The sequence below is a fragment of the Typopeltis vanoorti genome, chromosome 10 (assembly GCF_054136105.1).
Source record: "Typopeltis vanoorti isolate ZY-2024b chromosome 10, IOZ_Tvanoo_1.0, whole genome shotgun sequence".
Taxonomy (NCBI): Eukaryota; Metazoa; Arthropoda; class Arachnida; order Uropygi; family Thelyphonidae; genus Typopeltis; species Typopeltis vanoorti.
Genome location: NC_143558.1, coordinates 133,803,590 through 133,823,301, shown reverse-complemented (window position 1 = coordinate 133,823,301; position 19,712 = coordinate 133,803,590). Strand labels below are relative to the sequence as shown.

Below are 19,712 nucleotides of genomic sequence, written 5' to 3'. Positions count from 1 at the left end.
AGGTGACGTGAAATCTTCTCTTTTGAGAGAGAAAAAGTGAGATTGTTTTGGTGACATTGAACGTGACCAAATTAATCTTACCTCGCCCTACTAAGGGATGGCAAGGAGATCACCGTTTAAGACACTGGATGTTGAAGTTTGGGATGTCTGGGTACCGCATGGTTTGTTGAATGAGTAAAATGAATGCAGTGGATTATTAGGATTGCTGGTGTTGAGAGGAGGTCATGTACGAGATCTAGCAGAAAAACATTTTTTTATTTCGACAGCTGGCGGCACTGTTCGAACCGATGATTACATAGTATGTTAGAGTGATTCCTGCTCTTTCCGTCAGTACGTTTCTCTTCGGTCGGGTAAACACCTGTCGAGTTATTGTATGGTGTTCGAAAGGAAAATTGAGAAGCGAAATGTTGAAGAACACTATGTGATTAAATTTTGTGTTAAATTAAACGACTGCTGGTTTTTTGAATGTTGTTGTTGCTGTCGAGTTCATTGAAGAGCTTCTGGATATGACTGTGGGCCTGTAGAACTGCTTTGGCAATCTGTTGAACTTTGATGGAGTAGAGCTTTTCTCTAGGGTTATTGTCAATTTTCTGTAGAGCAGCAGCAATTGCTAGACAAGAATAAAAGAAATAAGAATAAATTGTTGCATGTTTCATAGCTCCTACTACCATCTGGCTGAATTTTCATGCCTTTAAAATGTTCCATCCTTAGTCTGGTCATGATTGTGGTTATTTATCTATTTTCATTGATTTCATTCTTCTTCTTGATAGCTTGTTTTACCAATCTTATTTTGGTGACAGAGTTAGCATCAGTTAATGATAATGGGTGTAATTTTTGAGGTAAGTATCTTGCTTCTTTGGCTAGTCTGTCTGCTCTTTCATTGCCTTCAATATTTGCATGGGCTGGTATCCATTGCAGTGTGCAGTTCTTATTTTTCAAATTTAAGGTTGTTAGTAGTTCATGAATTTCCTGCGAGTTTTGTTTTTCCATTTTTTCATGCCTCAAGAGCAGATTTTGAGCCCTTTAGATGGTTATTCCTTCTGTAATGTTTATTACTAGATTTGAGAGATAGAATATGAGAGCTGTTTGTATGGCTGTTAATTCACAAGCGAAGTTTAAAGCTATTTTGCTAACTGTGGTTTCGATTTGCATTTCCTCGCTTCCAGGTAAAGTTAGAAAAAACCCCAGAACTTCCTTGGTTGAGTGCTTCGTCAAATGATCCATCAGTGTATGCAATGACATGATTTGGATTGTTTAAGTGATGCACAGTGTCAAGTCCGACGTGGATGATCTCTTTAGTCTAGATTTTCTTGTTCAGGCATCGAAAGTCCTGAGTGAGATGTGATCCTGTTGGTGTCTCCTGATTCTGTTAGTGAATTTAACTGTGGAGAGTTTTCTTCTGTCTTCTAGTATGTGAAGCCCACACTCTTATTGAACCAATTCCATGAACAGCGTCCATGAAGGTTTTTTGAATACGATCACGAAAAGAAATGCCAAAGTTCGGAGCTGAACACGAAACATTCTAAAAGACCAAAGAAAGGATGCATGAGCTAGTCCAAAACGAAAACCACGATTTTTATCTTTTTCATTAGACATGAAGTGGTGCACCAAGAATTTGTACCTTCAGGAGCTGTCAATCGAATTTACTGCAAAGACATCCTTGAACGGTTGCGAAAACGCATCCAGATATTGCGAATAATTGCATTTTCCATCTCAATAATGTGCCTTCTCATTCTGCGCTGTCAATTCGCGATTATTTATTCAAAACGCATTTCATGTGTTGGAACGAGAACCGTACTCCCTTGACTTATATCTGTGTGACTTTTTCCTTTTCCCCAAGCTCAAAAACAAGATGAAAGGTATTCATTCCAGTATCCAAGGAATGAATAAGCGAGCTTATCCAATCCTGTTAAATCTCATGGAAGGAGCATTGGTACCGATGCTTTATGTGCGGGAGGGCTTACTTTCAAGACGACTACGATGTATCGGACGATTAATTGAATGCCTGATTTTATATGAATTTTCTCTTATTACTTTGCTGCTAGATCTCATCAACTACGAGGCGATTTGAACAACCAAAGAGAAAGATAACAACTAAAGTGCACTCGATGGCAGACAGACACCAAAGAATGGCAATTTATTGAGCAGACGGACACGATCAAATGTTCTGTAGACGCCAAGAGCGACGGCACTTATCCGTGTTTCCAAACCTTTCATGGCACGTCACCATTATGGATTCCGCCAATCTGGATCCACGATTGGCCTTTTAGTCTAGCTCGTTATCTGGTAGGCCTTAGCAGGATGACGACAAACTTTTAATCCTCTTCTTTTGACACGGATTAGATATATGCTTGCCACCGTGCATTGATATGAGTATCAGCTGAGCATAATAGATTATAGAGATAATATAAGACAAGCGTTGACTCTGGAGCAGAACGTTTGAGTATAACTGGAAAGATGTCAGCAGGACCACAAGACATTTAAGTATCTAAATTGTTTAGTGTTCTGATATATTTTTATGAAAAACATTGATATCCGAAAGACCACAGGAAGCAGATGATACTCAGTTTCTGGTATGGTAGAAATTTGCCTTGCTCATCTACGCAGGAGTTGGTTGAGAAGAGCGATATCGCGAGTTCAACTTCATCTCTAAGTGCTGTAAAGGTACTTTCATCTGAATGAGGAAGAGGCAGAATCTCGGGTGATCAGAAGTTGCACTCATTGACATTCACTAAAGGACTAGAAATCCAAGCTGCCATTTGGACGAGATGCATGTTATCTGCTGTTTGTCCTTACGAAGTCTGATTCGGATTGGTTGATGGTTATTTTGGATTTACTGTGTGTTAAGTACTGAATGTCTTGGTGGTGCTCTTGATGCAAGAAATGTAATAAGTTCATTCTAAAGGGACAAGCTAATTTTTTCAACCGTATCGATGCACCTTTTGTTGACCGAAGTGGAGAAGAATTTGGAATAGAATGAGGAATGAAGGACTTCATGCGAGAATATTTAGTTTTGTGACTCGCTCAGAGTTGTTTGGATTAACAGAGTAGAAGCGGTAGTGATGGAAATGAAGAATAGCATACCCAGAGGTTGTTCCGCTTGGCTCCTTTGTAGTGCCTAAAGACACGAGGTTGGGAGCAGATTGATGGAGGACGTTCTATGCGCGAGGAATCTCGCACTGTGATATGAGATACGGAGCGAGAAGGACACCTCAGCTGCACATCTAGACGGAGGACAGGTTTAAATGATCAGAGTATTGGAGAACGAAGAAGGTTATCGGGAATTCGGGTTCATGGATGTACGATTTGCGTCAGATCATTGCTTATGGTCTATACTTCCCTGTCTCGTCCAGCTTAGTGAGGTGTTGGAAAAGGGAAGCATTTCGAGTTGAACAGTAAGGTCACTTAGGAAGATCACTTGAATATTCGGGTTTCATTTCAGAAAGTCGGTCTTCAGTGATAGATAGAGGAAGAGATCAGTTTCGGAATTTGGAAAGCGATAAAGGAGAATGTTACCAAATGGGCAAAGAAACCTTGAACCAGAGGAAGTCAAAAGCAGTTAAATTAATTATGTTTTGGACATTAAAAGTTCAATATTAATCGCTAATACTTAAATATGATTTTTTATTCTATAAAAATAAAAGTATAATCCCAAAAGGAGAAAAATAATTAAAAACTGTGCTCAGTATTGTCGATTAAATGAATATATTTATATTCACGGGAGGATGAAAATTCGGTTGTAATATACGAAACTGTTCTTATTTATAAAGAAAATGCGACAATATCCCTTTTATTAGAAACATCTGAGACATTTTAGGAAATTCTTTCATCATCTCATTCTTGAAAGTGTGGAAACTTAGAGAACATTTGTGTATCATGAATACACAGTGAGGGACAGACAACCCCGAAGGATTTCATTATTATTACACGAGAGCACCACAAACTGCACCTGATTCAACAGGATGGGTTGCATACTTTGTGGGGTTGAAAAACTCGAAAATAAGGAAGGAAAAATTCTCCCTAGCTCCGTAAGAGATAGGGTAACTCACTCTTTAGTTGAAAATCATCATATGGATGTATCTTCTCCGTGGGATTCGAGCTAGGTCTTTCCAGCAACCAAAGGACATCGTCTGCTACAGAGGCTTTGCAATTGTACATTTATTGGTGTATGGCCACTAGTAATCTAGAATTAATTTGTATAAGGACGTGTTCTAAATTCCATTTCATTCATAGTTCATAGTGTTGAGAGGTATAACTTTGACGTTTTAATCACTAAGGTGAACGGTATCAAAATGCTGCTCCCCCCCCCCCCCACCACCACCACTTAAGCCTCAATTACTTTAACATTCATTGTGCAAAAGGAAGACCTCAACCAATACTCAATAAAAGAACATTTAATGGTTATCTTTGTCTCCTAATGTTCTACGATAAACCAACCCGACATCGAGACGTATTCAATTAGCATTCGAATGACTGTCAATTGCTAATTGCAAGATGGGCTGCTACCGAGTGTAAATTATTTAACAGATTTAAATGCTAACCAGTTTTTTTTTATATAAAGATCATTAATATTAATTTTTATAATAATATTATCGTTCTTGGTTATGTATTTTTAATTAATTTTCATATTTCCTACTAGAATTTAGCACGCATTGTGCTATAATGCTCGGTGCGGTTTTTAATAGTTCTGTCAGCTAATTTGGCTATAATGCGCTTCATAATTACTTCAGCTGAAGTTGGAGGCTGATACACTATTTCTGTCAGGCCTAAATAACTCTCGTATAATAAGTAGTTCATTTCAAAAGATATGCTTGTCTTCTTCTTGTTCTCCGGAAACACAAGGGCTGCTACAAACTATTGACTGAAATGTTAGATTATCATCAGTATATATATATGATTATTATCTGGATAAATATTTTTGTCTGAAGTACTTTATTTCTTATTTTCATGGTATCTTCAGTGCAGTGTATGGACCTAGGCTCAAATATCATTGAACTTTGCATACAGAAATCTTCTGAGTTACTTTTGAGAACCTCAGAGCCACTTGCCTTATTATCCTGTTCAATTTTCAAAAATTTATTCAGCTTTCTACTCTCTCTCTAACAGCATGCGACAGCTCTTCGCGATTCGATAGTAAAGGGATGTTCATGCGGCAATACATTGTGATAAAAGTAAAATTTTTGATTTATGAGGAAATAGTATTTTCTTTGATTTCTCACCAAGATTAATACAAATGGAAGATGTTTTTATAGTGTGGAGGTATAAATATAGAGCATTGTTAAATAAATAAACCAATTACTTTGTTAAAAGTAAAAAATGGACGTTATAATCCTACAAATGTCAAACCCAAGATACGCTTAGTTACACCCTCTGTCCAAAAAGAAACCGAACTTTTTGAAAATAGAAGAAACTAGTGGCGTCACCTGTTGTTTCTTTTTGATGTCGAAAGCGGCAACCTTCACTAGTGTTGTGTTAACTGTTTATGACATTTGTTTCATTAGAAGCCGAGTTATAGTGCCGAGAGTGACAGTGTGTTTTGACGAACGGTCGGAAAATGAGTTTGAAACAGAGAGCTGCGATTGACTTTTGTGTAAACTTGGTAAAAGTTTTACCGAAGCGCATCATATGCTTCAAAAATGCACACGGTGATTGCTTATCCCGTACTCAACGTTATGAATGGTTTAAGCGATTTCAAAGTAGTCGTGAGACGCTTGAGGACGACAAAAAGTAGGGCCGTCCAAAAACTGGACTGAGCGAAATTAACATCCCAAGAAGTGAGTGATTTCATCAAAGAAAACCCGAAATCGTCCGTGAGATTGATTGAAGATGAATTGGGGATTCCAAAATCAACCATGCACAACATTCTGACCGAGAGTTTGGGCCTTCGTAAATTGAATTCGCGATTTGTTCCCTACAAGTTGATCGACGACCAAAAATGTATCGAATTGAACACTGCAAGGACCTCGTTAAAACCGCTCGTAAGGACTCAAACTTCCTTGAAACGATCGTTACTGGTGACGAAACGTGGTGTTTTGAGTATGAGCCGAAACAAAGTGCTGAGTGGAGACCACCAGAAAAGGAGCATCCGAAAAAAATTCACTTTGAGAAGTCGAAAGTAAAGACAATACTGATTTGTTTCTACGATTCCAAGGGCATCATCCACAAAGAATTCCTTCCGCCTGGCCAATCTGTCAATGGTGAGTTTCATCTCGAAGATTTGAAGAGATTGATAGCGAGAATTCATCGCGTACGGCATGAATATCGTGACGACCGACCGTTCGTCAAAACACAGTCACTCTTGGCACTATAACTCGGCTTCTAATGAAACAAATGTCATAAACAGTTGACAATACTAATGAAGGTTGCCGCTTTCGACAACAAAAAGATACAACAGATGGAACCACTAGGTTCTCTATTTTCGAAACGTTCTGTTTCTTTTTGGACAGGGGGTGTAGGTTTACTGTGTACCATTGGTATTTTTTTATATTTTTAGAAATGTAGTAAATTATACGGATAAGTATTCTAGGAAATTAATTTCACCATGTATTCATGTTTCTCATTTTGTACGAGTATATTTTCTATTTTAGCCTCAGTAGATTGGTCAGTATCGACGGTGCCCTTCGTTTGGAAAGCCCTAGGCTCGAATTCCGTCTACAATACAAAGAAACTTTATAGGATGCTTTCATTTGAAGTATGAGTTCGCCTACCTCATACGAAGCGGCAGAGTTTATCCTCCCGAAATATCTGGTCATCCTGTAAACTAAATCAACCGGTGAGAAGAACACACGCAGTTTACAACATTACACAGTGGCCTCACGACTTTAGTGTTATGGCCGGAGTTGCAAACAAAAGTATTGGCTTACCATCCAAAATATATTCATCAATATCAACATAAGTTAGTGCTTACTCAGAACGCCTAAAGCAAATATCATTAATTTTATTTATTTATTTGAAATAACGATTCTTATTAAATTATAGAATTAATTTGGCACGCTGTTTTCACTCTGCTACATTATCAGACTTGAATCAGTGAATGAAATTAATGGGTGAAATACTGCGTATAGAGAACAACGGAATTTTATTAGTAATTCAATCCTTTATATAGTCAACAACTCACGTTCTAAGAGGGGGAAAATCTTTTATTTAGCTATTTCATTTTCTAACGACTTTCAAAAAGAACACCAGCTAATTCTACTTTTTATTCATTAACTATCAATGATTTTATTTGCTTCAAAGGTTTGCAACAGCGCTAGTAAATTCAAGTTCACTAGCGTTGCCAGTACAGGCAACCTTGGTCGCAACACAAGTGGAACATCCATAATATCAATGGCTGGTTACGAATGAGAATTAAGCAAAATTAAAAATGTTATGTTTAACACATTTTTAATTTTCATTAACTAATAGAAGGAATGACAATGGCTTTATTGGTTAAGAAAGGAAGAATGAAAATAAAACAGAGAAAACAAATCAGAGAAGGCAGATCTCTAGTCTACCCAAGAAAAGAATGATAAGCTCTCAAATGAGAAGGGATGTTTATTCACCTTAATGGAGGTGGAAAATTTAGGAATAAATACGATACCTGAAGATCGACGGACCAGCTGAAGCAGTTGGAAAATGAAAATCGGGTACTGATCCTAAGATAACTAAACAGGGATTCTTCAGACCCTCCTATCCAAGAATAGAAGTGATCCAGTCAGCTGCCGATAGACCTCGAAACACTGATAGTTTCTGTTAAAGTGAGTCTCTTCCAAGAAGAATTTCAGCAAATGGCATTACTACATTGAAAATAAAAGTGAATGGCCTGAAGTCACTAGGATGGTGTAAATTTTATTCTTTAGTTGGAAAGATCCGAGTGCAAAACAGCAAACCAACTAACGGGAAAACACAAGCAATGATTAGCAGACATAACACATCAGCTGCTTGTATTTCATAGTTAGTTGCCTTTGCCATAATTCCGACCAAGCATCAAAACGAAACCCAAAGTCCTCATACCTTTCACCATTAATGATTCACATAAGCGTAGACTTGTTTACTGGACTTAGTTCATGAGGATATATGACAAGAGCCTTCTAATAAACACCCCACAGAGCAGATATAAATCGCATGAAGTTAGTAGTGCTACTGCTAACTTCCTGATTATCAAGACTAACTTAAAATGATTGCAGTGGAGGCGTATTTTCTACTTCAGTAGAGCATAAAATTAGATTTTCATTTTCATATCTTGATCGCGATTCATCAATCTTAAAAATGCGAATGCATTCACTCTTTTAGCAAAGAACTTGCGGTCCCGTATCACACTGAGGTGTGGGCACGCACCGCTATTGATGGCTGCCTTCATTGGCACCACATATTTCCATCTTTTGTACTTGTTTACTTCACTTTCTGGCAACACTCCAAATACAATTTACATGCCGAATGGGTTAGTATATCGATCGAAATGGCCTAAAGCGATTCTTCTAATTCAAAAATTTGTACTACTGGGAGTGCTTGGAGGTGATCGCCAAGAGTGTGAGGTCACACTTATATCGTTTGCATTCGGTTTTTGTAAGAGGCATAGATCCAGCAAAACTAATAAATGAATTCATTTGATAAACGGAGACTTTATTCAGGTTGAAAAAATTATTTTAAATCAAAAAGAAAAGGGTTTGTTCCACGATAAGAAAAAGGAAAATATTTTGGGGGAAGAGAGACGGTGATAATTGAAAACTTTAACGAGGTTGTTTTGGAGAATGTCTAATGAAAAAATAATATTCTTAAGATTGGGAAAATTTAATGTGAATTAGTTGTCTTGAATAACCAAAGTGTGTAAATCAAAGAAAGAAAGAAAGAACAAAAGAGATCTTGTTATCTATGATAAATGGGTAACTGGAGTCCTTATAAATTACAGCTAGGATTCTGAAACCAGCATAACATATCTATCAATTGCGTGTGTTCTTCTGGATGAAAACCCAACCAAACTTTTCAGAATGAAATTCTCGATTTGAAGGCAGATGGTCAAAGATTTTTTATCCTTTTATAAATTTGTCCAAGGGAACATTCGTCCGGTCGGACATTTTGTCCAATCTCAATTTGTCCATCGATGTCAACTGACTATTATTGTCATTATTGTCACCTCTGTCAACTGACTAACCAATGTGTCCACTAACCTAACCTAACCAAACGTGTGAGGGTGGACCATGCATATTGCCTGGCGCCCTTCTCTTTTGCGTCAAATGACTATTATTGATGATCACAAGTTACTTATAACTCCTTGGACTAATATGAAGAATTGGACGAATATGATTGAACGAAATCTCCTACTGGACGAGAAAAGTAATAGACGAAATCTAGGAATTGGACGAGATTTGCATTGGACGAAAATAATTGGATGAAATGACCTGAAACCAAATTTTCTGCCATCTCCATATGATACCGAATAATTCATCTGCAGCTGATAACCATTTGCAAAGCTTCTTCACGTGCAACACAGGATTCAAACCCATATCTCTGAAACCAATGAGCATCATCCTTAGCGATTGTATTACAGATTCAAGAAAAATGGATGAAAAAAATGATTTCTTTTGAGAAATATAAGACTGATTTTCACTTCCATCGAAATTTACCAAGAAATATTGTTTTAGTAGTCTTTAAGCAAATGGTGTGCTGATTTTCTTCGGGTTAAGATTAGTTTGTTGATATAACTGAAGGATTGTAGCGTCAGAAAAACTATGGGTTCGATTGGAAAACAAAAAAAAAATTATATGAAAATAAAGAGTATGTGAAGGATCAGACTCCGACTCCTGTTTGATTGCAAAGTTTTAGGAAAGAACATGGGAGCATTGAAAAAAAAACAAAGTCTATCGTAATACTGGAACTTACTTAACGTACTCAACAGGCAATAAATTTCTTAGCAATGTCAACAATAAAAATAATTGAATCGTAGACCATCTCTCTTTCTGCAGCGTAACTAAGGTTCGAACTCCCGCATAATCACACCCAACAGCTAAATACAGGGTGTCCCAAAATTCACGCAAGAAGTAATTTTGATAGAAAACACAGGTTTTTAATTAAAAATTGTAAATTATTATTCATAAAGTATACAGTATAGGGTTATGCATGCATGGAATGCATAACCCTATGCAGTTATGGATAACAGGTTATGCATAACCCTATACAGTATAGGGTTATGCATGTAATAGCATATCGGGTAAATGGCCTCCACGGCTTTGCTGGCACATACGCACTCTTTTGTCGAAATTTTCCATAACCGTTTTGCATAAATGTGGCTGAATTTCGTTGATACAGCGCTCAATTTCTTCCTTCAAGGCGTCGGTGGTCGTGGGCTTGTTGGCATAAACCTTGACTTCAAAAAAACCCAAAGAAAAAAGTCCAACGGCGTTAAGTCACATGATCTGGGCGGCCAATTCTGATCACCAAAACGGGAAATTACACGACCAGGAAATGACTCATGCAGTAATTGAATTGTTTCTCGGGCTGTAATGGCATGTGGCACCGTCTTGTTGAAACCACATGTCGTCCACATCCATATCTTGCAATTTAGGCACAAAAAACTGGATTATCATGTCGCGATAGCGAGCACCATTAACTGTTATTGCCTTACCAGCCGCATTTTCGAAGAAGAATGGACCGATGATGCCTCCAGCCCAAAATCCGCATCAAACAGTAACAAGTTGTAGATGCATTTGTTTCTCAACAATCACTCGTGGATTTTCCGAACCCCAAATGCGACAATTTTGTCGATTAACGAAGCCATCAAGATGAAAATAAGCCTCATCGCTGAAGATGATTTTGTTCGAAAAACAAGCATCCACCTGTTGTTGTTCCATAAGCCATTCAACGAACTCTCTTCGCTGTGTGTGGTCAGTAGGCGTCAGTTCTTGGGTCAATTGAACTTTGTAATCATAAAAATGCAAATCTTTCGTGAGAATACGCTGTAGAGAGCTTCTCGAAATGCCCAATTCAAGACCACGGTGCCAAATTGATGTTCCTGGACTCTCAGCAACACTCTCACGAACTGCTTCGATGTTTTCTGTTGAACGACTTGTTGAAGGACGGTATAAGATCACTAATTGATCCAGTTTCCTTGAATTTTTTAATTAATCTTTTCACAGTTGATGAAGTTAAACCACTATTCCGACCATATTTTGTACGAAAATTGCGAACTGTAGCTGCCAAATCTTCATTATTTTTAAAATATTGCTTAACAATGAAAATGCGTTGTTCTTTCGTGTAGCGCTCCATTTTTAGCAACCCTGAACTGTCATTTGTCACGCTGTCTTTTTTTTCTCGTTGGCAACACTTTACCGCACAAATGGCGCTAAATTTAAATCTTGCGTAAATTTTGGGACACCCTTTATGAATACCGATGATATCACCACGTAAACAAATAATAAAATTCCAAATGTAAATTCGGAATTTTTCTCTGTAAATTAGATTTCCCTACGTAGTACTTGTTCAGATTTAGGTTTTCATTTAAGATATGTTTCTCTACTAATCATGCACTTCGTTTTGCATAAAAATGAATATTGCAGTAAAAGAAGTCCCGCAATAACTGTTGTCAAAATATTGCTTGGAACAAATCATGAATCAAAATCAGATCAATAAAAATAAATAAACAAATATATTAATAAACAGTATAATTAAACAAACAAGCACAAATAAATAAAATTAAAAAATAACAAAAAATCTTTAGCCTTTTTGTTGACTAATGTACCATAGATTCGTACGTGGAAGTCATATCAACATTAAATCAAATAAAGCTAAATTATATGAATACGCAGTTTTAAAACAGACACCAGCACGAAATATTCATATATTTTCTCACATTATTTTGGTGAAATACAATTCAAATGAAAGTTTTTGCCGGCTTTAATCTAATAATAATAATTTAAAATGTTGCTACTTTACATTTACATCTATACTTGTGCGAGTTTATTTATTAAAGCTAACAAAAAATCATCAATACAAAATACAGACTTTAAGGTACTTTGTCGAAACCTTTTGTAATGTCCGAGACTCGTACAAAAACCAACTCTTTCGTATTGTTCTAGAAACACACATCAAAATATTTTTGGATTACATTAAGCTACTGAATGTTCTCATTTCAGCCGCCTAGATAAAGTACTTCTTGATACTTTCTACACCCATTCAAACTTAACACTTCCTATATTGTTTATGATAAACATAAATATTTGTGTTCACAGAGGAACACATGTAAATTATACCCAAGTTACTGTTAAAAGCAATAAACAGTCATTGATTTCAGCTGACAAGAAACTTCTACAATTTCGATTACCTCAATTTTAGATTTTTATCGTTCGTTATGTGTATGGATGCAGGTAACAGCGCGTTGCGTTCGAGATTTTATCACCAGCTGTTCTTCCCCGCACATTTTGTTACTTTTTTTTTCCTTTTTTCTATCATCACAAAGACCATAAAAGTCGCATCTCTGTAGAAAGAACCAAGGGAACCTACTTTCGTGAGGAAGCTAATAAATGTGTAAAGATGAATTTGAGAAGACATTAATTTAAAGACTTTCTCAAAACAGAGTCATTAATATAATCCTAGAGAGAGGTGACCATCAGCCTCCTCTATTGACGCTTTTATGGAACATAAAAAAACACCAAACCCAAAGCAGGAAATAAGTGCATGGGAATTTTAATAAAAAACAGCGGAGAGGAATATAGTCCCTCCACGCGAGAACACACACACACACACACACACACACACACACACACACATATAGAAAGAGAGAGAAATCCGAGAAAAACTTAAAAAACCTAAGGCGAGCTAAGATAATGGTATTAGGATGGTTAGAAAAACAAAAGAAAACTGCATATCACTTATCAAACGATTAATATTTCTTTAATATTTTCATGCATGAAATATAGGGTTGTTATAAATGATCTATGCAATTAGCAACATAAAAAACCGAAGGCCTTACAAATGTATAAGCGAAATTCACACATGCTATTACTCAAAAACTCTACGAGTTTCATTTGTGTGCATCGTCAAATGCACACATGATCCGATCATGTGTTTAGTGATTTGAATAGCCAGTCTTTCACTAAAACCGCTTATTTCCATCCGTAGCTTAGCTCTCCATTTAAAGCGGAGTCTAACCCCAATTTAAGCTTCCTTCAGAACCTTATCTTTGAGCAATAGTCACAAATCTAGACAAAAAACAGAGAAGGCAACGTGTTGCCTTCTCAGCTTTCATTATTGAAGGTGTGTGTGTGTGTGTGTGTGTGTGTGTGTGTGTGTGTGTGTGTGTGTGTGTGTGTGTGTGTGTGTGTGTGTGTGTGTTACAATAACGACGTGTTATCTTTTAGTAGCTGTGCCTATTTTGGGGGGAATGAAATACCCTAATTTTCAAGAGGGAAGAATCCTGCTAGCTTTATGACAATGGTTAACTAAAGTACTGTTGAAAAGATTTCAAGTCGTGGCTTTTCAACCAAAGGACATCGCGATTCTGCCTGAGCTATGGAGGTTTCCTCACTAGCGTACCTAGTGACCATCATATAACTAGGTAAGCTAGTGATAAATAAACACTAAGTGTTTATTAAAAAGAACTCTTTGCAAGTGGGATGCCCGTTTCCTCTCTGGTCATTATGTGTCATGGTGGATGCTTCATTTCCATGGATTTCACCATTCATGCTGAAGTCATTCGTGACTGTACTTTCACCCATGTGCTTTCCCATGTACATAAATTACCATTCCTAAAGTTCTGCAACAATATAAATATAGGATCGATATAAAAACATTTGCAATACTCCTAGTTATACAGAAAGAATATACTTATAATAGGGTGTAATTAATTACCTTGAATATACCTTTTAAAATACTGGGACATTTTATCCCTCAAACACCGATATGGTGGATTTCAAAGATATTCAAATACTCTCTTTTTGAATCAATAATCCAAAGAAGTTTCCCAAATTGCTCTTTTTAATTGGATTAATTAAATCAGTTTAATGGAAAAACGATGTTACATAGATTAAATATATGATAAAAATTATTGGTATATATCATGAGCAAACTGCGTATTTGTTTTCTTTAAATGTAAACCAAACTTGCACTTTGTTTTCAAGGAAGGTCACTCATCGCTACCTGCAGTTATTACTGACCGTAATGAAAACTTATCGTCAGCCTTACAACCTTCTATATATCTTTAAAAAAATAGATTGTGATATTTTTAGCTATGAAAACGTTTTTCTTTCGCCACAGATAACTGTCAGAACAAGTTCATGATATGAAATTTGGCTAAATTATACTGTCACCTTAAAGTGGATTGTTAAACAAAGTTGAGAAAACTATCATCTAGTAATATAACAGCAACATCATTCCACTGCAATGTAATTATAAACACATTAGTTTTAGTTCAATACAAATGTTGAATTGGTTTGGAGATTGCTAAAGCGCTCAAGCTCATCTTTCTTTTCTATGGACCAGAAATGCTACGTACCAAGTACATAATTTCTTCCATTAATGACGAAAATAGAAATCCATTAGCTCATCAAGTACCGCCACCTAATATTAAAGAATATGAAAAGGAAGCCTAGTTATTAACATCCAGAAGCATAATACTTTCTAGCTGTCAATAACTAAAGGCTACACTCTAAAGTATCTATGTCCAAAAACGTAAAACGTTATTGAATTTACACACCAAACAAGTGACTCTTAAATAGATTTCTTGACTCATCTGTTGCTGCTGACCAGTCTATTTGAAAGGATTGTCTCAGCAAGTAGATATGTATCTCATCAATCGTATTTCGTATTTTACTTCTAACTGGAAATGACAGTGTGTCCGAGTGCACATATCACTTCCTGCTCCAAATTTCAAGGTGGAAACCTCACAGAAAACTACTGATCGTTTTCCAGGGCAGTTAATCCTATTTCATATTATTTTTTCTATTACTGTAAACGGTGTGTATTCTTCAGCCGGTTTCTCTGATATCTGAATTTCTTGTACTAGAGGAAGAACCTGCCACCTCCGCATTCAGTTCAAAATCCATCAAGCACGGATTAAACCCAGATCTTTGAGAGGTTGCCTTGAGGAGAAAAAAGAATCTGGTTGAAAAACCATTACATGTTCCCAATCAAAATCCCTATGGTCGTTGCCAGTAAACCACCATTATAAACATATTCAGTGACCTCCAAGAAGTCCAAAGATTCATCGAGGGAGGGCACCTACTCCACAACTCGATCCACCAACTACAGCGAACCGCAATTACCATCATCATCATCTACACCAGCGCCACCGACAGGCCACACCACTCGTATTTTCACAGACAATCACAAACATCCATGCCCACGGTGGGATTCGAACTCGCAGCGTTTTGGCTGGAGAGCGGATACGCTAACCACTCGACCAACCAGACCGGCAATTATAATAGCAACAAAACTAAACTAAACTACAAACAATCATTAACATAACTGATAAGAATAATATAATTGCATGCTACACACTAACTAAGCTACTTGAAAAGGGCGTTCACCATGCTCTCATCTTCTGGATGATAGAAATGATATAGTCTACAACAATCCTCGACACAAACCGATGTTTTTCATAATCTAACAACATGCATTTTATTAAGGGCTTGTGACACTACAGCTGGATCATAGGTCGGGACATATTCGTCTATCTTCAATTCTGTTCAGTTGTGAAGTTACTTTAATAGCAGAAATATGTCATGAAAAGCGCCAATTTTTATCGTATTTGACTTCTTAAGCTAACCTACAATATCTACAGGCGATTAAAATCTTCCCACATTGGCTTTCACATTGGCTTTTAGAGTAAATCTCGTGCCTTCTCCTGTCTGGTTTGAATAATGGAAAACTCGAGTTTCAGGAAGGAAAAACCATGGTACAACCGTATGTGACAAGCTGAAAAGCCATGATAAAGCTCCTTCGTATTGCCATCAGGATTCGGATCTAGGTCTTATCAACAACAAGGGTTGAACGAAGAATATTCTTGAGTTTGACTCAGCTGCAGTAATGGAGAGAAAAATAACAAAAAGAAGTTTTAACTATTTAAAATGATACCAGAGAAGTCTAAAATAGAAACACTGCAAGATTAATTTCAGCTGGAAATTTGAGAATGTCAAACGTTTGCTCAAATATAATTCCAAAACTGTTCGGAAAGGTAGTAGTAGGGGCTGTAGATATTTCAAGAGAGTTTCATCGCATTTTTCATAAAAACTTTCTGAGCAAGCGGCTTTCTGAGGTTTTTCCTTCCCTCCAGCATGAACATAAACCTATTACATATATAGCTGCCTCTTCATCAGAAAAATTACCTCTCCAATTCCCAAATAAATCCTATTATGGAACTGCTTCTGTGTAAGGTAGATTAAACATTCAAAAGCTCCATAAAAATTCTGAATAAACTATGTTCAATAGAAAAAAAAAATCAGATATTAATAATGGTGTGCTTACTAATGCACTCTACGAGGGTGGTCTGAAACGTTCTCGGCCTCGACCATAGATGGCAAAACTATCCGGCAAGATTTTTTGTTTCTATGTTGGTACATCTGTCATAAGCATTCAGGTGAAATTGCAAGTCATTCTATCAAGTAGTTTGTTTCATACAGCTGTCTGAAGCAAAAGTGCTGTCTGTATCTCTTGAAATGGATAAAATTGAGTATCGTGCAGTTACAAAATTCTTTGAAAAAGAAGGTTTAACGCCAAAAGAAATTCCTTCGAAGTTCATAAAAGTTTATGGGCACTCTTCTCCTTCGTTTTCGGCAATTAAGAAACGGGCTGCCAAGTTTAAACGTGGCTGCATCAGCCTTGAAGATGATCCACGTGAAGGACGTCCAAAAAGTGTAACAACACCAGAAATCATTGATCAAGTGCACGATATGGTATTAGATGACCGGCGAGTCAAAGTGCATGAAAATCCTGAAACTATAGGCATTTCAAAAGAACGTGTAGGATATATTTTGCATAAAGAATTTCAAATGAAAAAGCTTTGCACAAGATGGGTGCACGTTTGCTCACAGCAGATCAAAAACGCACTCACATGAAAATCTCTGAACTGTGCTTGGAGCGTTTTAACAAGAATAAAACTGATTTTGTGCATCGATTTATTACTATGGGTGCGACTTGGTTTTGTGTGTCGATTTTTTACTGTGGATTCTCCGTTACACACCAGAATCCAAACAGTAGTAGAAACAGTGGACAGAAGCCGGTTGTTCAGTCCAAAGAAGACAAGGTCAGCATCGGTGATTTGGAATGCTAAAGGCATTTTGTTTATTAGTTATCTTGAAAAGGGTAAAAATAACCTGGGAATATCATTCTGATCTTTTAACCAGACTATACGAAAAATTCGTGAGAAAAGATGCAGTTTGCAGAAGAAAAAATCATCTTTAATCATAACAATGCACCTGCCCACAAAGGCGTTTTGGCAATGGGAAAATTAAGGGATCTGTACTATGAATTTTTGGAACATGCACCCTATTTTCCAGATTTGGCTCCCTCTGACTTCTATCTCTTCCCAAAACTAAAACTCTTCCTCGCTGGTCAGTGTTTTTTCTTTGAATCAAGAGGTGATTGCAGCTGTAGAGGGGTATTTTGCAGATCTTACTGAGAACCACTACAAGGATGGGATAATGGCGCTGGAGCATCGCTGGAATAAATGTATTAGTCTTAAGGGAGATTATGTTGAAAAATAAAAATAAATTTGAAATTATAAGTTCGTTTTTTCATTGCTAGGCCGAGAACTTTTCAGACCGCCCTCGTACCTCTTGGCATGTAGATGCTGTAGTACTGGTCTGATATTCTTCTATTTATCTTCAGGGAACTCCTTATCTAAACTTGCACCTATGATTCTTCCACTTTTCGTCATATCTCGATAAAATCTAAGCTGCACTCAAACAATATCAATTTACTCATTGTCTTCATTCATTCTAATACTCAGGTTCTGGGGAATATGCCTGAGCTATATTTTCAAGACACTACAACATCTACGCGATAAAAATGGTAGACTTCAGATATTTGTTCTAGTAAGACGACATAATAAAGGTTGAAGTGTGGCATATAATGTAATCTCAAAAGGCTAGTAAAACTTGTATTCTACTCTCGTTGCGGTAATCTGGTTTATCAGAATTTTCCACATGAAGTAACAAAAAGATGAGACAAATCGGAATTTGAAAGAAAGACGCATTTATTGAATTATTAACAAAAATTTGTACAAGAGCCGCAAGTCAATATATCTGCACACTACTTTCATCATAATCGAAAGTAAGATTAATTGAATGCATAGATGAATTTAAGTCTAGACAGCAGAAAGGATTATCTGTCTCCATTATATCGAAACAAAAAAATTTCAGATTTCTTCTTCTTTTTATTAAAGTGGGGAAATTAGATCCGTAGACGTTTTAATCCACAAATTGTGACATTAATACTTATCTCCCTAGCTGGATAGCTTTTTTTCCCTTAATCTTGAAATGTTACCATTTGTTTTTGGAAATAGACATGTTAGATACGATTCATATGCTGCATTTATTCGTGACACAACCAAAGAATTCATCAACCTTTAATTTCACTAAACAAGTTATTATTATTAAAGAACTCTGGCCGAATCTTAAAGGACTCATCTTAGTGATAAAATGCATCAATGAAAAAGGTTTACTTTCCTTAGACGTCAGAGAGGTCTATTTTGCATGAAACGTTAATATTAACAATGTTTGTAAGAATTTTACACTCCTGAAAATAATATAATTCCTCTGGGTCCACTCCTAGATATCAACTTAAAGTATGACTTCCAAATAAATAAGGTTGATATTTTGATGCTAATATTATTTTGAAATTCTGAAAGACACCTCTGCAGTACTATTAACGTCAAGATCGCTAATACGGTGTCAAATATTCAAAACTGCAACTTAATGTTGGTCGTAGTATGATTTGACGATTTTAGTTAGCAATTGATAGACCATTTTAGGCATGAATAAAACTACCTCAGATTAATAACTACAGGAATTAATTACACCCAGAAAGTTAGCTGTTTGAAAAATAACATCGTTGTTAATTTTACAGTAACCAGTAAATATAAAATATGTATGTAGACTTTGCATTTGTGTAAAACTATCCCTCATTGATTTCTATTGCAGGTAAAAGAAGACTGGAAGTACGTAGCTATGGTGCTAGATCGTCTATTCCTCTGGATATTCACAATAGCTGTATTAGTAGGGACTTGTGGGATCATACTACACGCGCCCACGCTGTATGACACAAGGAAACCAATAGATGTCAAACTCTCAGAAGTGGCTCTGGCAACATTGCATCATCACAAAAGAACATGATATGAAGTGGAGCTAAGCGATTATTGCTTGTGAAATGACCTACTCGACAGGTCGGTGGTAAAAACAACGAAATATTTATATAAGTCGAGCTCCACCGTCAGTCCCGGATGGATAATGTTAAACCTTCCGAGTATAACTGCTGCCAAAATAGAAGCGTCGAAAGAAAAGCTAAGGTACATAATACTGTTGAATATACAACACTTACCAAGGGTACAGAGAAAGCTCCGGACTTCGTTCAAAGCTTGTTTGCACATTCTGTTCATTGCATTACTGTATAAACAAAAGTAATTTCTTTTTAATGTTTCAATTAAATTTCTCTTTCTATATTTTCAGTGGCCTATCGGTGCAGCTTTTGATGTAACTTCACTTGTACGGCTTCTGTATAACGCCACAGACTGACTGTTATAAGTG

General features: G+C 36.6%; 1 protein-coding gene across 1 annotated transcript in view; it reads left to right on the top strand.

Moving 5' to 3' along the window:
• Positions 1–19,301, top strand: part of LOC150102813 (acetylcholine receptor subunit alpha-like) — a 49,544-nt gene extending 30,243 nt beyond the window's left edge. The window contains exon 5 of the mRNA XM_090399638.1: positions 19,110–19,301. Within this exon, the coding sequence (XP_090255764.1) occupies positions 19,110–19,301 (192 nt within the window). The remainder of the gene's footprint in view (positions 1–19,109) is intronic.
• The last annotated feature ends 411 nt before the right edge of the window (positions 19,302–19,712 follow it).